The following is a 20,614-nucleotide window of genomic DNA, read 5'->3' as shown; positions in this document are numbered from 1 at the left end:
AGGAAGTTTTAACAATGTATACTGTGTTTTGATTAATATTTTATGTATTTTATACTCGCCATTGTTCCCTGCCTCGATCAGAATGGAGAGGCGGGTTAGAAATTATTATTATTATTATTATTATTATTATTATTATTATTATTATTATTTTGCTTGGATTTCTCACCTGTGCAGTCATGCTCTTGCATCCAATATATAAATATGTGTGTTAATCATTTTGGATACTGAATACTCTTTCTTTCTTTTCTTTTCTTCTTCTTCCTATACAGGAAAAAAAAGAGCTTACTCAGAAAAGCAAAACAAAAAAGTACGTGGGGATACTTTCCGTCTTCTGCAGCCAGCATTTCTCAATCAAATCATGCGGCACACCTCACACGGTCTTTCCTTTCTTTCCTTTCTAAAGAGCAGGCATCATACTCAGGCAGCCTTAAAAAGCATGGAGGACCTGGACATCCTGGTTGAAGTACTTGAAGAAGACCTCAATGAGAGCCATTCCAAGCTAGAGTTGCCGTTGGCTATGCCGGGCCATCAGGACAGGGCTGCAGAATTTCAGCCTCCGTGCTGGGAAGCTGATGGTGGCCCACAAGCAGAAAGTAGCTGGGAACCTGTCCGGTTTCAGCCACGTTGCCCATTCTTCAATGCAGCCACATTCATGCTTCCAAACACAGAGAATTTCAACGGGCTTAATTGCAGAACGTTGCGACGGCATCTGAATTCTGGCAACACACTCCAAAACTCATGCGAGGAAGAAGGACAGCAGCAAGGCGACGGTGCTGTTGTGGATTCTATGGCGAGCTTCCAAGGCTTTGCCAGGGACATGAGCATGCCTCACTGCTGCAATCCGGCAGGGCATGCCATGCCGGAAACTTTGGAAGATGGCACAGCCACCGTGTATAATGGGGGATGGATAAAGCCAGCTGCTAGGTCTTTTGTGAAGCAGGACTCCTCTGCCATTTCTTTCTTCCAGTTCCAGCTCTGCCACGAGGAAAGTAGGCTGAGGGGCATTTCAGTGGACAGGTTGCTTGCACCAGATAAAAATGGGAACAGGTGCGTCCTCAGTGGTTCTCTGATAATACTACAAAGGGGGGGGGATCTATCTCCTTTGTAACTCTTCTCTGCTACTAAGGTCTTGGATGATCCAAGGATTATGTCCCACCTTGATTACTGCAAACTGCTTTTCCCCAGCCTTTCTCTCACTCCATTGCAATTCACGTATGTTGTTGATAGGTACCATCAGCCTCCATTGGGCTTTATAGAGTGATGCATGCAGTCCAGTGCCAGTAGTCATAGAGAACACAGAAGGAGGGAAAGGAGAAGCGAGATGGAGGAAATGAACACGAGAAAGTTTCAGGGGCATTGCTAGGTACGGAAATGGTTGGAGGCCCAGGCCCACGGGACAGAAATCGGCATATTATCCTGGTCAGTCAGTCAGTCACTTGCTTTTCTCATCACTTGGCAGAGAAGAAATGGGTCCCCATCTTTTCCATCCTTGGCCCCTGGCTTGTACCATGTCTTCTGCCCCCTTATCAGTACTGGGAGCAAGTGCTGGTGGTCGTGGTGGTCGTGGTAGCCAGGATCTCTTCTTGATCCTCCCAGAGTGCAGGACACGGAATAATGGACTCAAGTTCAAGGAAGACAGATTCCAGCTAGACATCAGGAAAAACTTCCTGACTGTTAGAGCAGTGCAACAATGGAATCAGTTACTAAGGGAGGTTGTGGGCTCTCCTACACTAGAGGCCTTCAAGAGGCAGCTGGACAAGCATCTGTCAGGGATGCTTTAGGGTGGATTCCTGCATTGAGCAGGGGGTTGGACTCATTGGCCTTGTAGGCCCCCTCCAACTCTGCTATTCTATGAATTCTATGAATCCTCCAAATGATCCAGGCAGCAGCAGCAGTAGTGACCAAGCAAGACTTGGCACACAGTTCAGGTAATGCTGTATTAGCCAGTATTTGCACACCATTTTATATCACAACATTTGCCCTAGTATGAGAGTGACAATGAGCTGAACCAGTCAGATGCTGCTTTGGGGATACACCGCCAATAAGAGCCCTGGAGCAGTGAGAGGACAGGCCTCTAACCACTCCAATGCCCTCATTGGGTGCCTGCACCATAAAGTATATGAGTGCCTTAGGCGACCACCCTCTTTGCCTCTCCCTAGAAACGGCCTGTAGCAATGCCCCTGGCAAGTGTAGTGATGTGTACACAAGCTTCAAAATACCAAAATCGGCTGTTGCGACGATCTGACGCAGGTTGATGCCTTACAGAGGCAGAGATGGTGACAACCATGGGAGGGCTTTCTCAGTGGTGGAACCTTGATTATGCCGTGTTCCCAATAATTAAAGTCAGAGGTAAGCCTTTTCCCCTGGGTTAGGTCATCTTCCTCTTCATCTGGGTTCTGCCAGCGACTGAAGACATTTCTCCTTCAACAAGTGTTTGACTTTCGGATTGCTTACTATCATTTATTGATTGTTAGTCTTCGCATCATGTGCTGCTTTTACTTTATTGTGAATGTGTACTTAAGGACATTTCCACAGAACTAGTCAACTGATTCACAGGAATTAAAATGAAAGTGGTAACCTTTTATGAGTCACTTCAGCAGAACAAGTTGTGTTTCAACAGCAAATATTTGTTCCTCCGATGTAAAATTAAGGGGATCTCCTCTTTTGGAGGTTAGCTGGAGTGAAAGTATGGTCCTGGCTGACAAGTGAACCTCTGACCAGGTTCTTATGACAGGAGGGTGTGCAATCAGCCCTAATAACTTATTAACCATCCAGATCAGGTGCCTCCCAGCTTACTAACTAGCATGTCACTTCTGATGAGCTTAATTTCTTCAACAGGGCCAATTATTCTACATTGTATTGTTTGTGGTTAATGTACACCGCAGTGATGAAACCACACACGTAGAAAAATAATACAAAATCCCTTTTGCGTCTGCTTAGCAGTGACCAAATCTCACTTCTGATTCTACGTTGTTTCTCCTCCCTTGCTGTTTTAGAAATATCTTTCCTCTGTATATTACTTCCTCTCCTTTTTTTTCCCCCTCCCAGGCTTCTGCATGTGGCCGTTACACAAGGGAAAAGGGCGTTGACTTATGTGCTGGCATGGAGGTTTGCATATCTGAACAGAATTGATGAGAAGGATGCAGCAAAACAGGTATGAATTTCAAGGTTTAATTCCAGCCAGGAGGAACCAGGGCTGAGACCACAAACCGCTTTTTTTTAAAGTACTAAGCCTTGTTATTATGTGTTTGTATGTACAATAGGTTTACCAATAGGTTTATCATACTTCCTCCCAAAAAAACAAAAAAATGTTTGTATGCAATTATAGCTCCATTTGTTTTGTGTTTGTGGAGTGGAGTGGATGCAATTGTGCCTAAAGCTTCATCCCACGTACCCATTTCCCTCGAATTATCCCCATAGCATAAAGCTGTCATTGTTGTTAGCTAAATCACACCCCGGGCGGCGGCACTCCTAAGATCCTTTGCATACCAGGTAAGGGTTTAAGGGGGAGAAATGTAAAAAAAATCATTAAAAAATCAATGGATGACCCTAATCCGATTCAAATTTGGTATGCTTAAAACCCTCCTTAATATCTATTACTGTGCCAATTTTGATGTCTTTATCTTTCAAACTTACGCAGACGTAAGCATTTGTTTAATTTGTATTTTAAACATATCAAATCCGCCTCCTGCGCCCCCAGTGGCCACTTGGAGAACAACAAAAGATTCGCTCTTAAAGGGGTAGTAAAATAGGACGGTTCTTTTGGCTTTATAGCACAATTAAAGCAGGATGCATGGGAGTACTTCACAACAAAAGAAGATTATAAGCTGGAAAACTTCGAAGTCCTTTGCACACAATTCGCAGTGATTGCACAGTATAACCCTGGTGTGATGAAGCTACCAATCTTACCTATAGGCAAATCTTTAATTTTCCACATCAATTCCTATGGTCAGCTCTTACTTTCATCCCTGGCAACTTTTAAAAATAACTTAAAAACATATTCCTACTTACCAGGGGAGAGTATTCTACAACTCCAGAGCCAACATAGAAAAAAAGTTCTGCTCTTTGTAGAAGACAAGTTCTGATTTTTGTAGAGGACAGTTTGATCTCCCTGGGGAGGATAGGCAGTGTAGTCCGACAACACCAGGTTGGGGAAGGCTAGAAATATCATTGCTTGCTAAACTGCTGCAGGTGCTGTTATCAAAGGCCCAGTTGTAAGGGCCTTTTGTGAATCATTCATGTTTCTCTCCTTCCTTTTCTGTTTTTGTTAACCCTTCAAAGACTGCATTGCACTTAGCCGCTCAAAACAATCACCATCTTATAGCCAGTGACCTGATCTCTCTGGGAGCCAGTGTCAATGCAAAGGATGGCTTGGAGAAGACCCCCTTGCATCTCTGTGCAGAGAAGGGTTATGTGAGAGTTCTGGAAGTAAGTGGACCTTGAAAGGGTTATACACATCTTTTCATTCGATGTGCTTTTAAGTAATAAAAAAAAACAGGATTACATGCCAAGAAAACCAGCTCATATTCCGAGCTCAAAATCAAATGAAACCCCCAATCGTACCAACAAGTATCACAGGACTGTATGGGATCCCTCAGACAACATTGCTTTAAGGTGGATTCCTGCATTGAGCAGGGGGTTGGACTTGATGGCCTTATAGGCCCCTTCCAACTCCATGATTCTATGATTCTGACTAACTACATCTTCTAAAATGATCCTTTCAGGTGACACAGCTGTACATCATCCTGAAGTAAAGGAAGTGTGATCCTTGCTTCAGAACTATGTTTTTTGTACACAGTCAAATTTAATCAATAGAGCATTTGACTTTAGATACACGTTGACCTGGGAGTAAGTCACACTGTGCACAGAAAGACTTGCTACTGGATAAATATGATAGAATAAGCAATTGTTCGATTAAGGCCCTTTCTACACCTAAGGATTATCCCAGGAACATGGAGGGATTGTCTGTGCCTGCTCCTGGGATCCCTTGTGTGGCATTTGGAATGCACAGGGATGATCCCAGGAAAAAAGGCAGTTGTAGAAGCGGCCTAAGATTAACCGAGTGGTGGTCCTGGTTTTCAATTTGGTATAGATGTTAGGACTACGTGGCTGCTACAGGGTAGGGTGACCATATTTGGGAAACCAAAAAAGAGGACACCTAGTGTGTGTGGGGGGGAAGCAGCTTTCTGAGTCCTGCAGAAAGTACATTATTCCCCCGCCACCTTAAAGAACCCGATTGGAGTGGAGGAGGGGAAAGGATTTCATTCTGCACCACCACCATCCACTCCAATTGGGGCCTTTTCTATAATGTCCACGAATGACCCACTTTCCCCTTTAAGACCTCAACTGGAGCTCGGGGTGGGGGAATGATGTGCCTCAAGAAAGCATGTCATTCCCTCCTGCCATGCTAATGGCAACCTTAAAGGGGAAGGTGTGTCATTCCAGGACATTATTGAAAATTATAGAAAATCCCCCCTGACACTATGGAAAGAACAAAAACCAGGACAAATCCGGGGAAATCCTGACAGTTGGTCACCCTACTACAGGGGAATTTGTCGTAAATGAATGAGAGGAAAGAGAGATCCTGTCTGCTTTTATTTACTTACCTACGTTGCAGTACTTAAAAATATGTCCTTAGGGTTTCCAGCTCCTCACCCAGTAGTGGTAGCTTTACCGTTAAGTGGTCCATATTAGAAATATCTTTGCTTCCCTTGCAGACCCAATACTTATTTATTTATTACATTTTTATACCGCCCAATAGCCGAAGCTCTCTGGGCAGCTCACAAAAATTAAAACCATGAAAAGCATAATAAAACAACCAACAGCCTAAAAACACAAAAACCAAATACAATATAAGTCAGGATATGTATTGTAAGCTTCTCTCTCTTTATGACAGGTCTTGAGAAACTGTCAGGGAAGGGGCATCCATGTTGAAGTGGACGCAGCTGACAACCAAGGTATGCTGAGAAGCGGCTGTTGAAAAGAGTTTTGCTTTGCCGCGGGATCTGTTTACCTACAAGATGGAAGGCACTTTTCAAGAATCAGACAAGCTGTAAAGGGGCGAACGGTGGTGTAGTGGTAGATGTTGAAGTGTAGGTACTTGCCGTGACAGTCCCCATAGCCACGGCCTCAAGCAGAGCCCCAAAATTTAGATAGCTGCATTGATCCATATCAACAAACCAGTTCTAGCTGGTTTCATCTTCACCAGGGCAGGTTGCTTGCAAAGCTAATGGGTCTTAATTGCCCATTCAAGGCCAGGCCGCTCCAAAAATACTTTGTATTACAACAGGAACGTTAATAGTGTTGAGAAAAATTCACACACACACACACACACACACACACACACTGCATCGAAAAGGGTGGCTGGTAAATTTTATTATGAGCACTTTCACCCCATGGAATATAATTTAGGGGGGAACTCTCCATTAGCACCAATGGACAGTTTTTCTTCTTCTAAACTTAATTCACAAGCTATGGGGGGGGGGGGTTTTGCAGCACCAGAGATGGGGAGCTTGATCCCTTCTCTTCCCAGTTGTGATCTGCCTTGAAATTGACATCATGTTCTTTAACAAGTTTTAAATCTGCTATAGTATTTTAAATCTCTGCATTGCTGCTAGGTTTTTTTTTATTGTGGTTGTACTTTTATACCGTAATTTTATTTTATGCTGTATTTTGTGATTTTAATTTTTGTGAACTACCCAGAGATCTTGGGCTATGGGGCAGTTTAGAAATGTAATACATAAATAAATAAATAAATAAATAAATAAATAAATAAATAAGCTGAGGGGGAAATGTTCCATTGGCACCAATGGACACTCCAGGCTCTGGGTAAAAGTCCGAGGGCCCTAGACAATAGATTTGGGGCTGGAGATAGGGATGTATGCAGCTCCCTTGATCAACTTGTAACTGAAAGAAAGAATATCATTTCATATCATCTCCGTTTCGCAATGCCTCCACTCCCTTCCTTGGTGTCTAACGCTCTTTTGTGCCTTCCCACACAGGCTTAACGCCATTACAATGTGCGGCTTTTGCTCACTCCACCCTTTCGATGGACTTGAAAAAACGCCATCTCTCTCCTGAAGCTCAGAAGGTTCAGGGTCTGCGTAAGGAGCAGATCTTGAATGGCATCAACTGCTTGGTTCAAATGGGAGCAGACCCCTGGCTGCAAGTAAGTTTACAACCTCAAATGGATACATACGTTGGTTTTATAACCAATCGGGCTCTGCTGGCTGCCACATAAGCCTCTCAGAAGGGCGTTTCACTCTGTCTTGGTGTTCCTGTGGAAACACCTACTACTTTGTTATTTATTGTACCTATTTGCAATTACTTATATGCTACTCTATAACAAGCATTCTTTGGGAACATTGATAACAGACATTGATAACATTGCAATAAAAGCAGCTAATAAAAACACAGTGATGACATCAAAACACTCCACTCAAACAGAGAGTAAGGAAGTAAACCAGTAGGGTGGACATTTACACATCACTACGACAGAGGAAACGCATCACTGAAAAATAGAGGACAAAAGAAGAAGTTGCATAACATTTGAATTTATATCACATTTATATGTTGTTGTTGTTTATTCGTTCAGTCGCTTCCGACTCTTCGTGACTTCATGGACCAGCCCACGCCAGAGCTTTCTGTCAGCCGTCACCACCCCTAGCTCCCCCAAGGTCAAGTCTGTCACCTCCAGAATATCCTCCATCCATCTTGCCCTTGGTCGGCCCCTCTTCCTTTTGCCTTCCACTTTCCCTAACATCAGCCTCTTCTCCAGGGTATCCTGTCTTCTCATTATGTGGCCAAAGTCCTTCAGTTTTGCCTTTAATACCCTTCCCTCAAGTGAGCAGTCTGGCGTATTTCCAGGAGTATGGACTGGTTTGATCTTCTTGCGGTCCACGGCACTCTCAGAATTTTCCTCCAACACCACAGTTCAAAAGCATCTATCTTCCTTCGCTCAGCTTTCCTTACGGTCCAGCTCTCGCAGCCATAGGTTACTACGGGGAATACCATTGCTTGAATACCATTACCATTACCATTTATATGTAGAGGTGGAAATTTAGAAATAGTAACTCCAATTTAAGTAGAAATAGAAGACTTCTCACCAGAGCAGAGAAGATGGACAAGGTGACCTGTGTTCTGCTGTCCAGGTGTTGATGGATAACTTTCTAGCCTTTGCTGCTCTCCCTTCTCATGGTTCTTTGACATGAAACCAGATTTGGTCTGGGCAGTCCATCAAAGAGAGGACACCTTCAAACAGAGGACTCGGCCAGCTCTTCAAATTAGAGGACTGTCCTCTATAAAGTAGGACACCTGGCCTAAAAACAACATTGTTTAAAACAGAGGGATGAAAATCTACAGGGCCAATCAATATTCAAACCACAACATAGTTCAAAAGGCATAGGAAAATTAGGTGGCCTTTGGTACCAAAAAGACATTAGAGCTGTTGGGCCTCTCTTGGGGAGGCACCCAAAACTGGAGGGCCACTATTGAAAAGATTATTTCCCTTGTAGCCACGTGTCGTATCTCATTGGGTGGGGCCACTCAAACAAGGCCCTCAGATGATGTGAATCTATAATAGATAGTGATCTATTCTTGATGTATTCATATTGCTTTTGTCATGTTTGTTGTGATCCGCTCCAAGGGCAATCTATACGGCAAATCAGCTTACAAATACAGTGATGTCTCTACAACTATGACTGTCCTCTTATTCTTTTCCCAGGGAGCAAAATGTTCAAGTCAAGCTTCGAGTTATTTTGCAAAAGTCCAAGAAGATAACGAACTGATGAGTGTTTTCGACACACACAGGCCGAAATGGCAAGAGGTAATTCTATTCAACTAATGGAAAAGGAGGCTGGTAGACTGCAGAATTCACAGAATCATAGAATAGTTGGAAGGGGCCTATAAGGTCATCGAGACCAACCCCCCACTCAGTGCAGAAATCCACCCTAAAGCATCCCTGACAGATGGTTGTCCAGTTACCTCTTGAAGGCCTCTAGTGTGGGAGAGCCCACAACCTCCACAGGTAACTGGTTCCATTGTCATACTGCTCTAACAGTCAAGAAGTTTTTCCTGATTTCCAGCCGGAATCTGGCTTCCTGTAACTTGAGCCCATTATTCCGTGTCCTGCACTCTGGGAGGATCGAGAAGAGATCCTGGCCCTCCTCTGTGTGACAACCTTTTAAGTATTTGAAGAGTGCTCTCATGTCTCCCCTCAATCTTCTCTTCTCCAGGCTAAACATGCCCAGTTGTTTCAATCTCTCTTCGGAGGGCTTTGTTTCCAGATTCTTGGTTGCTTTCTTTGCCATTTCTTTGTGATCATTAAATTCCGTGAATGAGAGAGAGAAAGAAAAGAGAACTAAGTGTGCAATCCTAAACATGCTTTTTTTTTAGCGGGGTGTTCTATTTCTTTACCAAAATGCAAGAAGGAAACTGCATAAGCATTCCTAGATGATTACAGGCTTGCTTTGCCCACATCAGATCCCCTGAGAGAGGTATCTGCACCCCATGGGTGTCTTCAGATAAATCCTAAACACACTTACTAGGCAGTAAGCTCTACTAAACACACAGCGAATCTTATTTCAGAGTAAACAAGCATAGGAACTGTCTTGCAAGACAGAACTAACCTGCGTTCCAGACACACCCCTCCATAGAACTGTTATAAACTAAAAGGCGTTCAAGGGTAGTTAACACAGTTTTTCTAATGGATTGTGAGAAATTTGAAGCGTGTGTGTGTGTATAATATGGTTTATCATACAAGCATTTCTTCACACACTCGCTACTGCCCACTGACAGATGGGCGTATGTCCTTTAGACTCTGACATCTGCCTCCCGCACGCCTCTTGCTCCTTCCACTTCTTTTTCCATTGCAAAACAGACCCCTTTTAATCTGACTTTTTTTCTTTTTAACGGCATGTGCCGTGATCTCCTGCTGCGTGCAGGAAAAGTGGCACGATAAAAGCAGCCTCTGAATGGGCCACGTGGTCTTTGTTTACTTCCTCTTTCCCCTATGGGAAGAAAGAGGAAGTGCCGAGAAGCTCTATGTATGGTATTGAAGTGGAGGCTGGTGGCTCTGATGTCAGTGGGGTGGTGAATCCACTCCAGGTTTCAGTCAGAACCAGCCAGATCCACCGCGCCACTGACATCATAGCCACCAGCTTCCACGGTTATATTGCACAGTCAATGGAACCTCCTTATGAGAAATCCAGTTCTTCTTCTTAGACATGCAACTTGATTTGGGATGTGTTTAAACATACATTAGAGGTCCTAATTCCAGGCCAAGTCCTTGTGGGTCCAGAATAGTGTCTCCTCCTGCAAAGTGACCAGAGTGCATGAACATGCATGTGTGCAAACACACACACACACACCAGAACAAACTGGAGCCTCAGCCAATGAGACTAAACCCTACCAAGCAAGCATCAAGGGAGAAATTAGACTGTTTCATTAGAGCCTCCATAGGGGTACATGCAATATGTCACACCTTCAAGGGTAGAAACTTCCTGTGTTTACTAAATGAAAACAGCGGTCCTTAGAAAACTGACCTTCCTCATCCCATTCCACATTCTGGAGCTTTTTTATGGTTCTGCAGAACCCTAGCTTATAGCCCATGACAACACAATGCTTGACTGCACTGAATACTTTGCTTTGTCCAGGATTCGGTCCCTGGACCAGAAGGAACCACCCTTCTGTATTTACAAGGAGAAGATGTACAGCCACTGATGACCCCATTTCTGAGCTTCTTTGAACATTTCCCTGAAGATGCCATGTAAACAGCAGAGCCTGTGCTCACCAGGCAGTCATGGATTTCCTAGTACGTTAGCAGCGGTATAACTGACGTGCTTTGGTAGGCTGGTATTGTATACTAGATGTGCCAAAGCCCATGGAAGGCGGTCATGAAGTCCAAGAAGCTTGATATCTCATCTCTGCTAAGCTGTTGGTGAAAGAACAGCTTGGGAACTTGTCTAGGCGTGGGCTCTGCTGGAAACACATCTGCAAGGAGGTTACAGAGGAAGACTCTGTAGGCTGGGAAAGAAGACAGACAAGGAAAAGACAAGGAAAGTGGAGTTATAGAGAGAGAGAAAGAGAGAGAGAAGGGAGGTGCTTCTGATATTTTTGTGATTTGCTCCACCACCACCTCTCTGCAAAAGACAACTGTAGTGGTACCTAGGACACTTTTTAAAAAATGCAAAATATGCCCACAAGCTCACAAAGATTGACAGGGGCTGTTATTTTTTATTGGTAAGTTTAGCTTTTAATGATTTTCATTGGCAATCACTGTTTTTACAGATTTTATTGAAACATGGTTTTATGGATTTTAAAAAACGGCATCCACTATGTGCGGTTTTTTATCTCGGTATGCCACCTTGAGAGCGTTCCGCCCGGAAAGGCGGCGTAGTAATAATTTTAAATGGATTTGAGATAGAAAGGTTGGCATCTCCTGGAGTAAGTGATGTATGAGCATGGATGGTTGCTCTGCCAGTAGGAGAGGGCCCATAAGTCAGTGGCTGAGCACCTGCTTTGCACAGAGAAGGACTGGGCTAGGTCCCTGCCGTCTCCAGTTAAAAGGTTTTGGGGAGGTCTGCCTGAGACCTTGGCGAGCCAGTGCCAATCACAAAAGACAATACTGACCCAGTCGAACCAATAGTCTGGCTCGACAGAAGGCTGCCTCCTTCCTGAGTTCACCTCCATAGGCCAAGAGGAGAAATGTTATGCTGGGGGTTCCCACAGGTGCAACAGTTGATCATCATATGTCAACAGACACACAGAAAACACTGAAATTCAAATAGGGCTGTCCGTCACTAGAAGATCTGGTTGTTGTTGTTCTACTCCATGAAGTTGCGTGGCATGTACAGCTCAACTGGTATTTGCTAGCTGAGCTGTGGGCTTTTCTCTGAACTCCGGGAACCTTTTTCGCTCACCTTTTGGTGCGTTCTGCAATTCGTGCAAATCTCTAGCGATTTGCATAAATCATGCCCGAATTTGTGCATATCGCTTAGAAATTTGTGCGGATTGTGGAAGCTCTGAAAAAAATGCACAGGGTGCTGGAAAACCCGTAAACTAACCCAACTCTCTGCAGATGAAGTTGGGCACCACAGTGGAGAACTGGAGAAAAGTTCGGGGGGGGGGCAAAACCTAGGAAAACCTGTTGAACTCAAACATCCCTAAATACAAATAGTCTAGCATATCTAAAGTAGACTAACCGAATATATTTTTAAAAGTGTCATATGCCTGATAGATATCCTTGGTACATACTGCCCAGAACACTGGAAGGTCAGAAGACTTCATACTAATCTCTTGGCTGGAATGCTGTTTGTGTGTTTCCCCTGATTTCAGCACAATCCAAAGACTATTATTCAAAAGAGAGCTAAACATTCAGGGAGATGCAGTCCAACACATCTGGAGCGCCCCAGGTTGAGGAAGGCTGATCTAGACCAACATTCTGTTCACAAAATAAGTCACAAACAAGGCTGGTGTGAACCTGGAGTAAACCATGCAAAAAGGAACCCACTGCAAATATGCGTTTCCAGCAAAGTCAAAAGTCCTTGTTATTGATACAATCAAAGTTTTGTCCGCGTGTGTATAACAAATGGTCTTGCTACTTGTCTGGAAATGTAATGATAGAGCTGTAAAAGTGACTCACCTGTTCTGCATGAGAATTCTTTCCATATAATGTTTGTGCATTGAATCTGTATCAATATTATGTGAGACAGCTTTACGTCATAGAATCAGAATAGCAGAGTTGGAAGGGGCCTACAAGGCCATCGAGTCCAACCCCCTGCTCAATGCAGGAATCCACCCTAAAGCATCCCTGACAGATGGTTGTCCAGCTGCCTCTTGAAGGCCTCTAGTGTGGGAGAGCCCACAACCTCCCTAGGTAACTGATTCCATTGTCGTACTGCTCTAACAGTCAGGAAGTTTTTCCTGCTGTCCAGCTGGAATCTGGCTTCCTTTAACTTGAGCCCGTTATTCCGTGTCCTGCACTCTGGGAGGATCGAGAAGAGATCCTTTTCTTTTTGTTTGAGAGACATCTGATGATCAGGCTCTTTTCCACTTGATCTATGTCCAGTTCCAGATTTAGTCCTTTTATTTAAACTTTGCTTGTTAAGCCGCTGGTTTCTGTGAAACTTCCTGGGTTGCTACATATGGAGCAATATGATATGGACAGCTTTTTGTTCATTTTTTTTTAAAGCCATAGCTTATTGAGCATTTGGTAAACATACAGATTTTCCACTGAAGTCAATGGGAAAGTTTTTTGTTTGATTGATTTTTCAAAAATGGTTTATAATGACAGGATGAGCCTTGCGATTGGTAAATATTCATGAATGTCATTATTGTGGTATTAAGGAATGGGCTTTGGTGCTTGTAGATCAACCTTTGTCAGATAGGTTGGACTACATTTCCCATCATTCTCACCCAGTGTACCCATGTTGGGGATAATGGAAATTGTAGTCTGTCACATCCAGCAGCTGCCAAGTTGGAGAAGGCTGTTGTAGATGATTTAGCTTTGTTAAAGTAATCTTTAACGATTACTTGCTGTGTTTAATTCCTGCAGCAGATACTTTGCTAAAAGGTGTGCCTTCCGCTAAAAGGGATGAAATAATCATCTTGTTTCTATAGCTGTGTAAACATTTTCGCCAGGATTAGCAATTAAAAATTGTACATCAAGATTTTGAGGCTGCAGTCCTACAAATGATGTGCACGCAAGTGAGATGAGGAACAGAAATGCATATGCAACAGCAGGATTATTCATGTGAAACTCAAATCCACCTTGGCAGGAAATTCCTATAAGGATGTTTATGGAATAGATACTGAGAGACTCATGCCTTGCCTTTATGTGATACAAAAAAATAGATTTTTAATCTAAATCTCTGTGTGTATTCTTTCTTTTTAACTGATCTATTTGTTGTGAACGGTGTAACAAACAGACTTTTCCTTTACTAATATGTTTTGTTTTTGTTTCGTTCGAGGGATCTTTCGTACTGCAGGGATAATTGGCTGACTGTTAACTCCCAAGAAGAGATAAAAACATTTTCAAAATGAAGTGTAGCTCTAGGATGCAGGGCTGGTGCTACCATAGAGGCCACTCAGGCGGCCGCCTAGAGCGCCGAGCTAAGAGGGGCGCCGGGCACAGCGCAGCTCTCATGCGCCTTGGCTGTCAGCCGGCCTAGCCCGAGAATTCAGCCGGGCCTGGGCGGGCGAGATGGTGCCCCGCTCCTGCCCAGCCGTAGTCCAAGAGATCTGGAAGGCGCCAAATTGGGGGAGGCTGAACTAACGCAAGCATGAAATGCTGCGTGGAACCTCCATTTCGATCCCACTCCCACCGAATTTCAGAAAGAACAACTTCAGTGGTGCAAAGTGACTCCAATGAGGAAGCAGCGGCTTCACCTCTAGTGTGAACCTGACTTCTGAGAAGCGGTGTTACAAACTGTTCCTCTCTGTCCTGCAAGGCAGGAACAGATCTCTCTGTCCCGTTTCCTCCCTGTTCTGCATGGTGCCAAGGCAGGAAGAGACCTCTGTCCTCATTTTCCTTTCTCTCTCTCTCTCTCTCTCTCTTTCCTTCCTTTAGAATCATAGAATCATAGAATAGCAGAGTTGGAAGGGGCCTACAAGGCCATCGAGTCCAACCCCCTGCTCAATGCAGGAATCCACCCTAAAGCATCCCTGACAGATGCTTGTCCAGCTGCCTCTTGAAGGCCTCTAGTGTGGGAGAGCCCACAACCTCCCTAGATAACTGATTCCATTGTCGGACTGCTCTAACAGTCAGGAAGTTTTTCCTGATGTCCAGCCGGAATCTGACTTCCTTTAACTTGAGCCCGTTATTCCATGTCCTGCACTCTGGGAGGATCGAGAAGAGATCCTGGCCCTCCTCTGGGTGACAACCTTTTAAGTCTTTGAAGAGTGCTATCATGTCTCCCCTCAATCTTCTCTTCTCCAGGCTAAACATGCCCAGTTCTTTCAGTCTCTCTTCATAGGGCTTTGTTTCCAGACCCCTGATCATCCTGGTTGCCCTCCTCTGAACCCGCTCCAGCTTGTCTGCGTCCTTCTTGAATTGTGGAGCCTAGAACTGGACGCAGTACTCTAGATGAGGGACTTTACTGTTCCTCCCTGCCCTGCAAGGTGCCTAGGCAGGAAGAGAGATCTCTGTCCCCATTTCCCCCTTGAGGGCCGGGCATGTTGGTGGGGACCGGACATGTTGGTAGGCACGCCCCCTTGGGGCAGCCATGTTGTCCTCCATTTTGGTTTCCAAAATATGGTCGGCTTAAGAGGGAGAGACCGCCAGTTGGACAGGAACCCACCATGGGCTTGATCTGGCCCACAGGGCAACAGCTTCCCCACCACTGGGCTAGGGAATGAGTGCTGAATTGACCCCTTACTTATTCAGCTTTTGCTTCCCATGTGGTGTGTTTTAAATCACTTGTTTCTTTTCATCATTATTTTGCACTTATCCTTCCATTAAAGTGAAACAGTGCTATAATGGGAAGAACAATGGGTGGCACATAATAGGGGGGGGGAACCCATACCACGTAGTTTTATACCGGTGCCACCAGTCCTGCTTTGCAGGGGACAAAAAGCAGGCTAATTAAGAGGCGATTCATCACTTCTCCCCCCTTGCAGAGCCAAGCAGGGCAGTAATAAATATAACTGAACCTGCAAACAGGAGGCCTTCAATCTAAAGGAACAATTACCCTGAAAAGCGTCACGACACGAGTGCTTTGCTTGTTCGTACCGGCTAGTGTTGCAACTGTATTTTTTTAATTTATTTTTTGAGGAAACAATTTGCCATCGGGACACTGGAAGCCAAACCCAGAAAATGCTGGAATGCAACGTCCTGGCAATGATGGCATCTGGAATCTCTGTGAAAAGGGAGTGAACAGAGGATGGCCGTTCCGGAGAATAGAGCTGGTGTGGAAGCAACTTTGACCTTGACTCTGCCGTGCAATGACTGCCTCTATGCTTTACTGACACTCTTTATTTTTGGACTGACCTACTACACATGCAATAGAATCAGACTGCAAGTGGATGGCCGTATTTTAATATGTTCTCCTACATCAAACACGCTTAGCAGATAGAAAATATCAGCCCAACAGGAAAAGAGCTACGGTAGAAACTTTCTTGTTGCTGTGCTCATTTTCTGTTTGCAGGGAGGTTGGTTTTGGTCACACAGAGAAACATTTAAAACCTGAATTTTTTCACCTGCTGGTGCAGTCCATTCTCCCAATTGATTTATTGTCACCCCACTGAGAATAAGAAAGAGGGCAGCACCAAATGCAAAAAACAAAACAAAAAAGAAATGAAAAAGAGGCAAGCTGTACCATTTTGAGGCTTGCTTCTTTTTCTTTTTCTTTTCTGTCTTGTCAGCTTCACTGAAGCAGCTCCTTGTCTATAAATTCAAGCCGACCACACCCCAGAACTCTACACTCGTCTGCCAATTCACCCCAATGCAAATAGGTCTGTCTTTGCTGTCTGCAGAACCCGTAAATCTTGTCTATCCCTTGCCTGTTCTGACTTCGCTTTGCATCTCATCAGCATGACACTGGCAACATAGCGTTTCCTGCCGTGGTGGCCTTGGGACTCAGTGCCCTGATTCCTGGAGCCCTTCCTCTTGGCGTTCTTTGCAAAGCCGTTCTGCAAGAACTGTCAATGCCTCGTTCCTTTTGGGGAGTGGCACCAGTGTGGCGTTTGGGCTGCAGCTTTTCAAATCGAATTTGAAGTGGCCGCTCCCATAAATCCATCACAAAGAATCAATATCAGGGAGTTTCATCAAAGATGGAGCTTTTTAGATAAAGCGACAGCATACACTTTGACCTGCATATAGAATCATAGAATAGCAGAGTTGGAAGGGGCCTAGAAGGCCATCGAGTCCAACCCCCTGCTCAATGCAGGAATCCACCCTAAAGCATCCCTGACAGATGCTTGTCCAGCTGCCTCTTGAAGGCCTCTAGTGTGGGGGAGCCCACCACCTCCCTAGGTAACTGATTCCATTGTCGTACTGCTCTAACAGTCAGGAAGTGGCTGGAGAGCCACTGTGAATCAGAAACACTGCTTTCCCCAACTCTGTGCCCTCCAAATGTTTTGGACTTCAGCTCCCATCAGCTCCATCCAACATGGCCAATGGTGAGGAATGCTGGGAGCTGTGGTCTGAAACATCTGGAGGGCACCACATTGGAGAAGGCTTGAGTAGGCCATTCCAGGTTAAAAGGCCAGTGGTTTGACTCAGTTGGAGGCTGAGCACCTTGGATACTTCTTAAGAGTTCTGATGGGAACCTGGAGCGGATTCACTGCCCCACTGCCATCGGAGCCACCATCCTCCACTGTCTGAAGGTGGATTAATGCAAATGCTAAAAAAAAAAAGAGCCACTGCCCCTGGCAACAAAAGCCCATCCACATAAGAAGGCACAGCCATCCAGTCCAGCGACACCCAGATGGGCATCTACATCAGCTGTGTGACGCTTATTTTATTTGTTATTTATTTTCTCATAGTTATGCCTCCTCTTTCCCTCCAAGGAGCCCAAGGTGGCCTACAAGGTCCCCCTCCTCTTCTCCATTCTATCCTCACAACAACCCTGTGAGGTAGGCTAGGCTGAGAGTCAGGGACTGACTCAAAGTCACCCCGCGAGCCCCAGCCCAACACTCTCATGCCAATAGCTCTGGTCCTTGCTGCAGAAAGCCCTTCCCCTTCCACCGGCCCCAAAGGTCACGTCAATAATCCCTTGTTGTGAATGCTTAAAGAGAGAGACGCGGTGCTCCAAAGCCCTCCAGGCGTGTTTGTGCTGTAGGATAACAGAATAACCTTTGCATTAGGATGACTCACCTGTAAAAGCATTCATCGCTCCGATGGAATATCAGATAAACCATTTCTCTGAGAGTCTTAGTAACGTGGATTAAGGCATGTTGCATCCTGAAGCCTCATCACCACCCACAGTGGTTGGAGACCTCGGGAGGCAGAACTGGCAGCGCACACCACTTACTGTCACGCACGCACGCACGCACGCTCGCGAGCCCACACTCCCGCTCCCGTGGGCATGCAATGCTTACAGGTGCCAAGGTGGAGGCTTCTTTGCCTCTTGCTCTGCAGATGCCGAACACCCAAATATCCCTTTGACGCAGAAAGCTTGTGGAGTCGGCGGCAGGGCTAGCACTTTGTATCATAACAACAGCCCTAGGTGGGTCCCAAAGATGAAGAGGCCGCATACGCACTGCAGTCGGGTCCAAACCACCTCCTTTCACTAGGCCTCGCTGGCATGGCTAACTAGTGGGTATCTAATCAGGGCTGGCATCAGGGTTGGGCATGGCTGGGCACACGCCAGGGCCCACACTCCAGCACTGGTCCACTCACAAGAGACTCCTGGAGCTGCAGCTCCTTTTCATAGAATCATAGAATAGTAGAGTTGGAAGGGGCCTACAAGGCCATCGAGTCCAACCCCCTGCTCAATACAGGAATCCACCCTAAAGCATCCCTGACAGATGGCTGTCCAGCTGCTTCTTGAAGGCCTCTAGTGTGGGAGAGGCCACAACCTCACCAGGCAACTGATTCCATTGTCGTACTGCTCTAACAGTCAGGAAGTTTTTCCTGATGTCCAGCTGGAATCTGGCTTCCTTTAACTTGAGGCTTCCTTTATCTTCCTATAACTTGCTAGCTGCTTGTTCAGCTGCCTCTTGCTCTGGCCCAGATGACGACGGTGGTGGTGGTGGTGGTGGTGAGGAGGAGGAGGGGGAGGAGCAGAAGATGCCACAGCTGACTTGCTCACCAGCTCGCTACCTGGCAAGCAAGCAAGTCATAGCAATCATTAGGAATTGAAGAGAAGAAGCTGGTGACAATGATGGTGAGAAAGTAGACTCATTGTGAAAGGGGCAATTGGAAGTGCCGTGAGTCTTTGTGTCCATGAGGACCAGAAACTATTATTATTATTATTATTATTATTATTATTATTATTATTATTAAAAGCAACTTTTCTCATTATGACTAATTCTGCACAGTAATACCCACAGCCTTGATCTCGGTCAACAGCTTCTCAAGCAATGATTGATTTACAGTGGGTGTGATAGTTCTGAGGAAAAGGCATTGGGTCTGTTTGTTAGCAACAGCCGGCGGTAACTAAGCAGTGAAATCGATTTCACAACAACAAAACCTTATCTTTCTGGTCCAGCGCCAGTTGTCAATAGATGCTGGTGTGCACAACAAACACCTGCAAGAAATTCCTGGAAGTGAAGGCTATCTGTGGCTCCTGGCCCTGATGGTTGTGTGCCATCTTGAGTATTCGAGGCAGAAGCCTGTGTGCACCGGCTGCTGGGGAACATGGGTGGGAGGGTGCTGTTGCATCATGTCCTGCTTTGTTGGTCCCTGGCCGACGGCTGGTGGGCCACTGTGTGAACAGAGGGCTGGACTAGATGGACCCTTGGTCTGATCCAGCAAGGCTCTTCTAATAATTTATTACATTTATATCACACAAAGCCCACACTGCAGCCCAGTGGCTCACTTGGCAGGCCAAACACCAGGGCCCCACCTGACATGGTAAATACAAAGCTGACTCTTCAAGGTCTGATTGGCAGGATTAAGAAGCCCAATGCGGGTCCTGTTTGGTCAGGCATTTGGTAGCTGCAGGGCAGAGGAGCCTGAGGGCCTTGCTAGACCTACCCGTTAATCCGGTGGGGAGTAGAGGCGAGGCCGCGCTGCAGCTAGCACAGGCCGTCGCCCCAGTCTACATGTGAGATGCGACGGGGTAAGGGAAAGCCCCGTCGCGTCGGCCATTTTCTTTTCAACTTAAAGGGGCCGTGTGCGCAGGAGTGCACCAACAATAAGCTAAGTCTTTTTTTAAAAAAAAAAGGGTTCCCCGCTCCCCCCTCCCCCCTGCCCTCGACTTCCCCCCCACAATGTCTGATGCTCCCTCACCCGCTCGCCCCCCCCGCTCACCCATCCACCCCCTGCCCAGCCCCCCGTTCACCATGTTCACTCACCCGCTTGCCCATCCGCCCAGCCCCCCGCTCACCATGTCCGCACCCCGCTCGCTCACCTGCCCGGCCCCCCACTCGCCATGTCCGCACCCCGCTCACTCGCCCACCCGGCCACCCGCTCACCATGTCCACCCCCCCCCGCTCGCTCACCCCGCCCGGCCCCCCCGCTCGCCATGTCCACCCCCCCCGCTCGCTCACCTGCCCGGCCTCCCGATCACCATGTCCACCCCCCCCCGCTCGCTCACCTGCCCAGCCCCCCGCTCGCCATGTCCACCCCCCGCTCACTCGCCCGCCCGGCCACCCGCTCGCCATGTCCGATGCCCCCTCCACCACCACCCGGCCGCAATCTCCCCACCCTGGCTCTGCTCTTCCCCCCATCTCTCCTGCCTGGTCCGCTCTCCCCCCCCCCGGCCCAATGGGCACAGCACTCCTATGGAGCCCTGTGGCCCGTCCGCCACTTTTCCTGGCTACTCGCACGTAAGTGCAGTTGCTGGGAAAAGCGGCAGAACGATCCACACGCCCGTGGTCCCAGCCTCAGGTTGGGCTGAGGCCGGGACCGTGGGAAAAAATGGGCTAAATGGCGTTTCACTTACCCCACGCCCAGGGAGGTTTCACCCCTGCCTGACCCCGGGATCCCCTGTGCATCATCTGGGCGCACAGG

The 20,614-nt window shown here is 46.4% G+C and overlaps 1 protein-coding gene across 1 annotated transcript; it reads left to right on the top strand.

Annotated features, from left to right (window-relative positions):
• Positions 1–802: 802 nt before the first annotated feature.
• Positions 803–10,951, top strand: LOC134407452 (NF-kappa-B inhibitor zeta-like). Its single transcript, XM_063139236.1, has 7 exons — positions 803–1,047; positions 3,049–3,154; positions 4,282–4,428; positions 5,897–5,957; positions 7,002–7,168; positions 8,723–8,824; positions 10,653–10,951. The coding sequence occupies exons 1-7, from the start codon at positions 818–820 to the stop codon at positions 10,767–10,769; spliced, it is 930 nt and encodes a 309-aa protein (XP_062995306.1). The 5' UTR covers positions 803–817; the 3' UTR covers positions 10,770–10,951.
• Positions 10,952–20,614: the final 9,663 nt, after the last annotated feature.

This window comes from Elgaria multicarinata, chromosome 12, assembly GCF_023053635.1.
Source record: "Elgaria multicarinata webbii isolate HBS135686 ecotype San Diego chromosome 12, rElgMul1.1.pri, whole genome shotgun sequence".
NCBI classification, from domain to species: domain Eukaryota; kingdom Metazoa; phylum Chordata; class Lepidosauria; order Squamata; family Anguidae; genus Elgaria; species Elgaria multicarinata.
Note: the sequence above shows the minus strand (reverse complement) of the source record. Positions and strands in the feature narration are given on the sequence as shown.

Coding starts and splice junctions, on each gene's coding strand:
- LOC134407452 (XM_063139236.1), top strand. CDS start 818: ATGAGCATGCCTCACTGCTGCAATCCGGCAGGGCATGCCATGCCGGAA. Junction 4,429..5,896: donor GTTATGTGAGAGTTCTGGAA/GTAAGTGGACCT, acceptor TCTTTATGACAG/GTCTTGAGAAACTGTCAGGG. Junction 8,825..10,652: donor ACAGGCCGAAATGGCAAGAG/GTAATTCTATTC, acceptor TGCTTTGTCCAG/GATTCGGTCCCTGGACCAGA.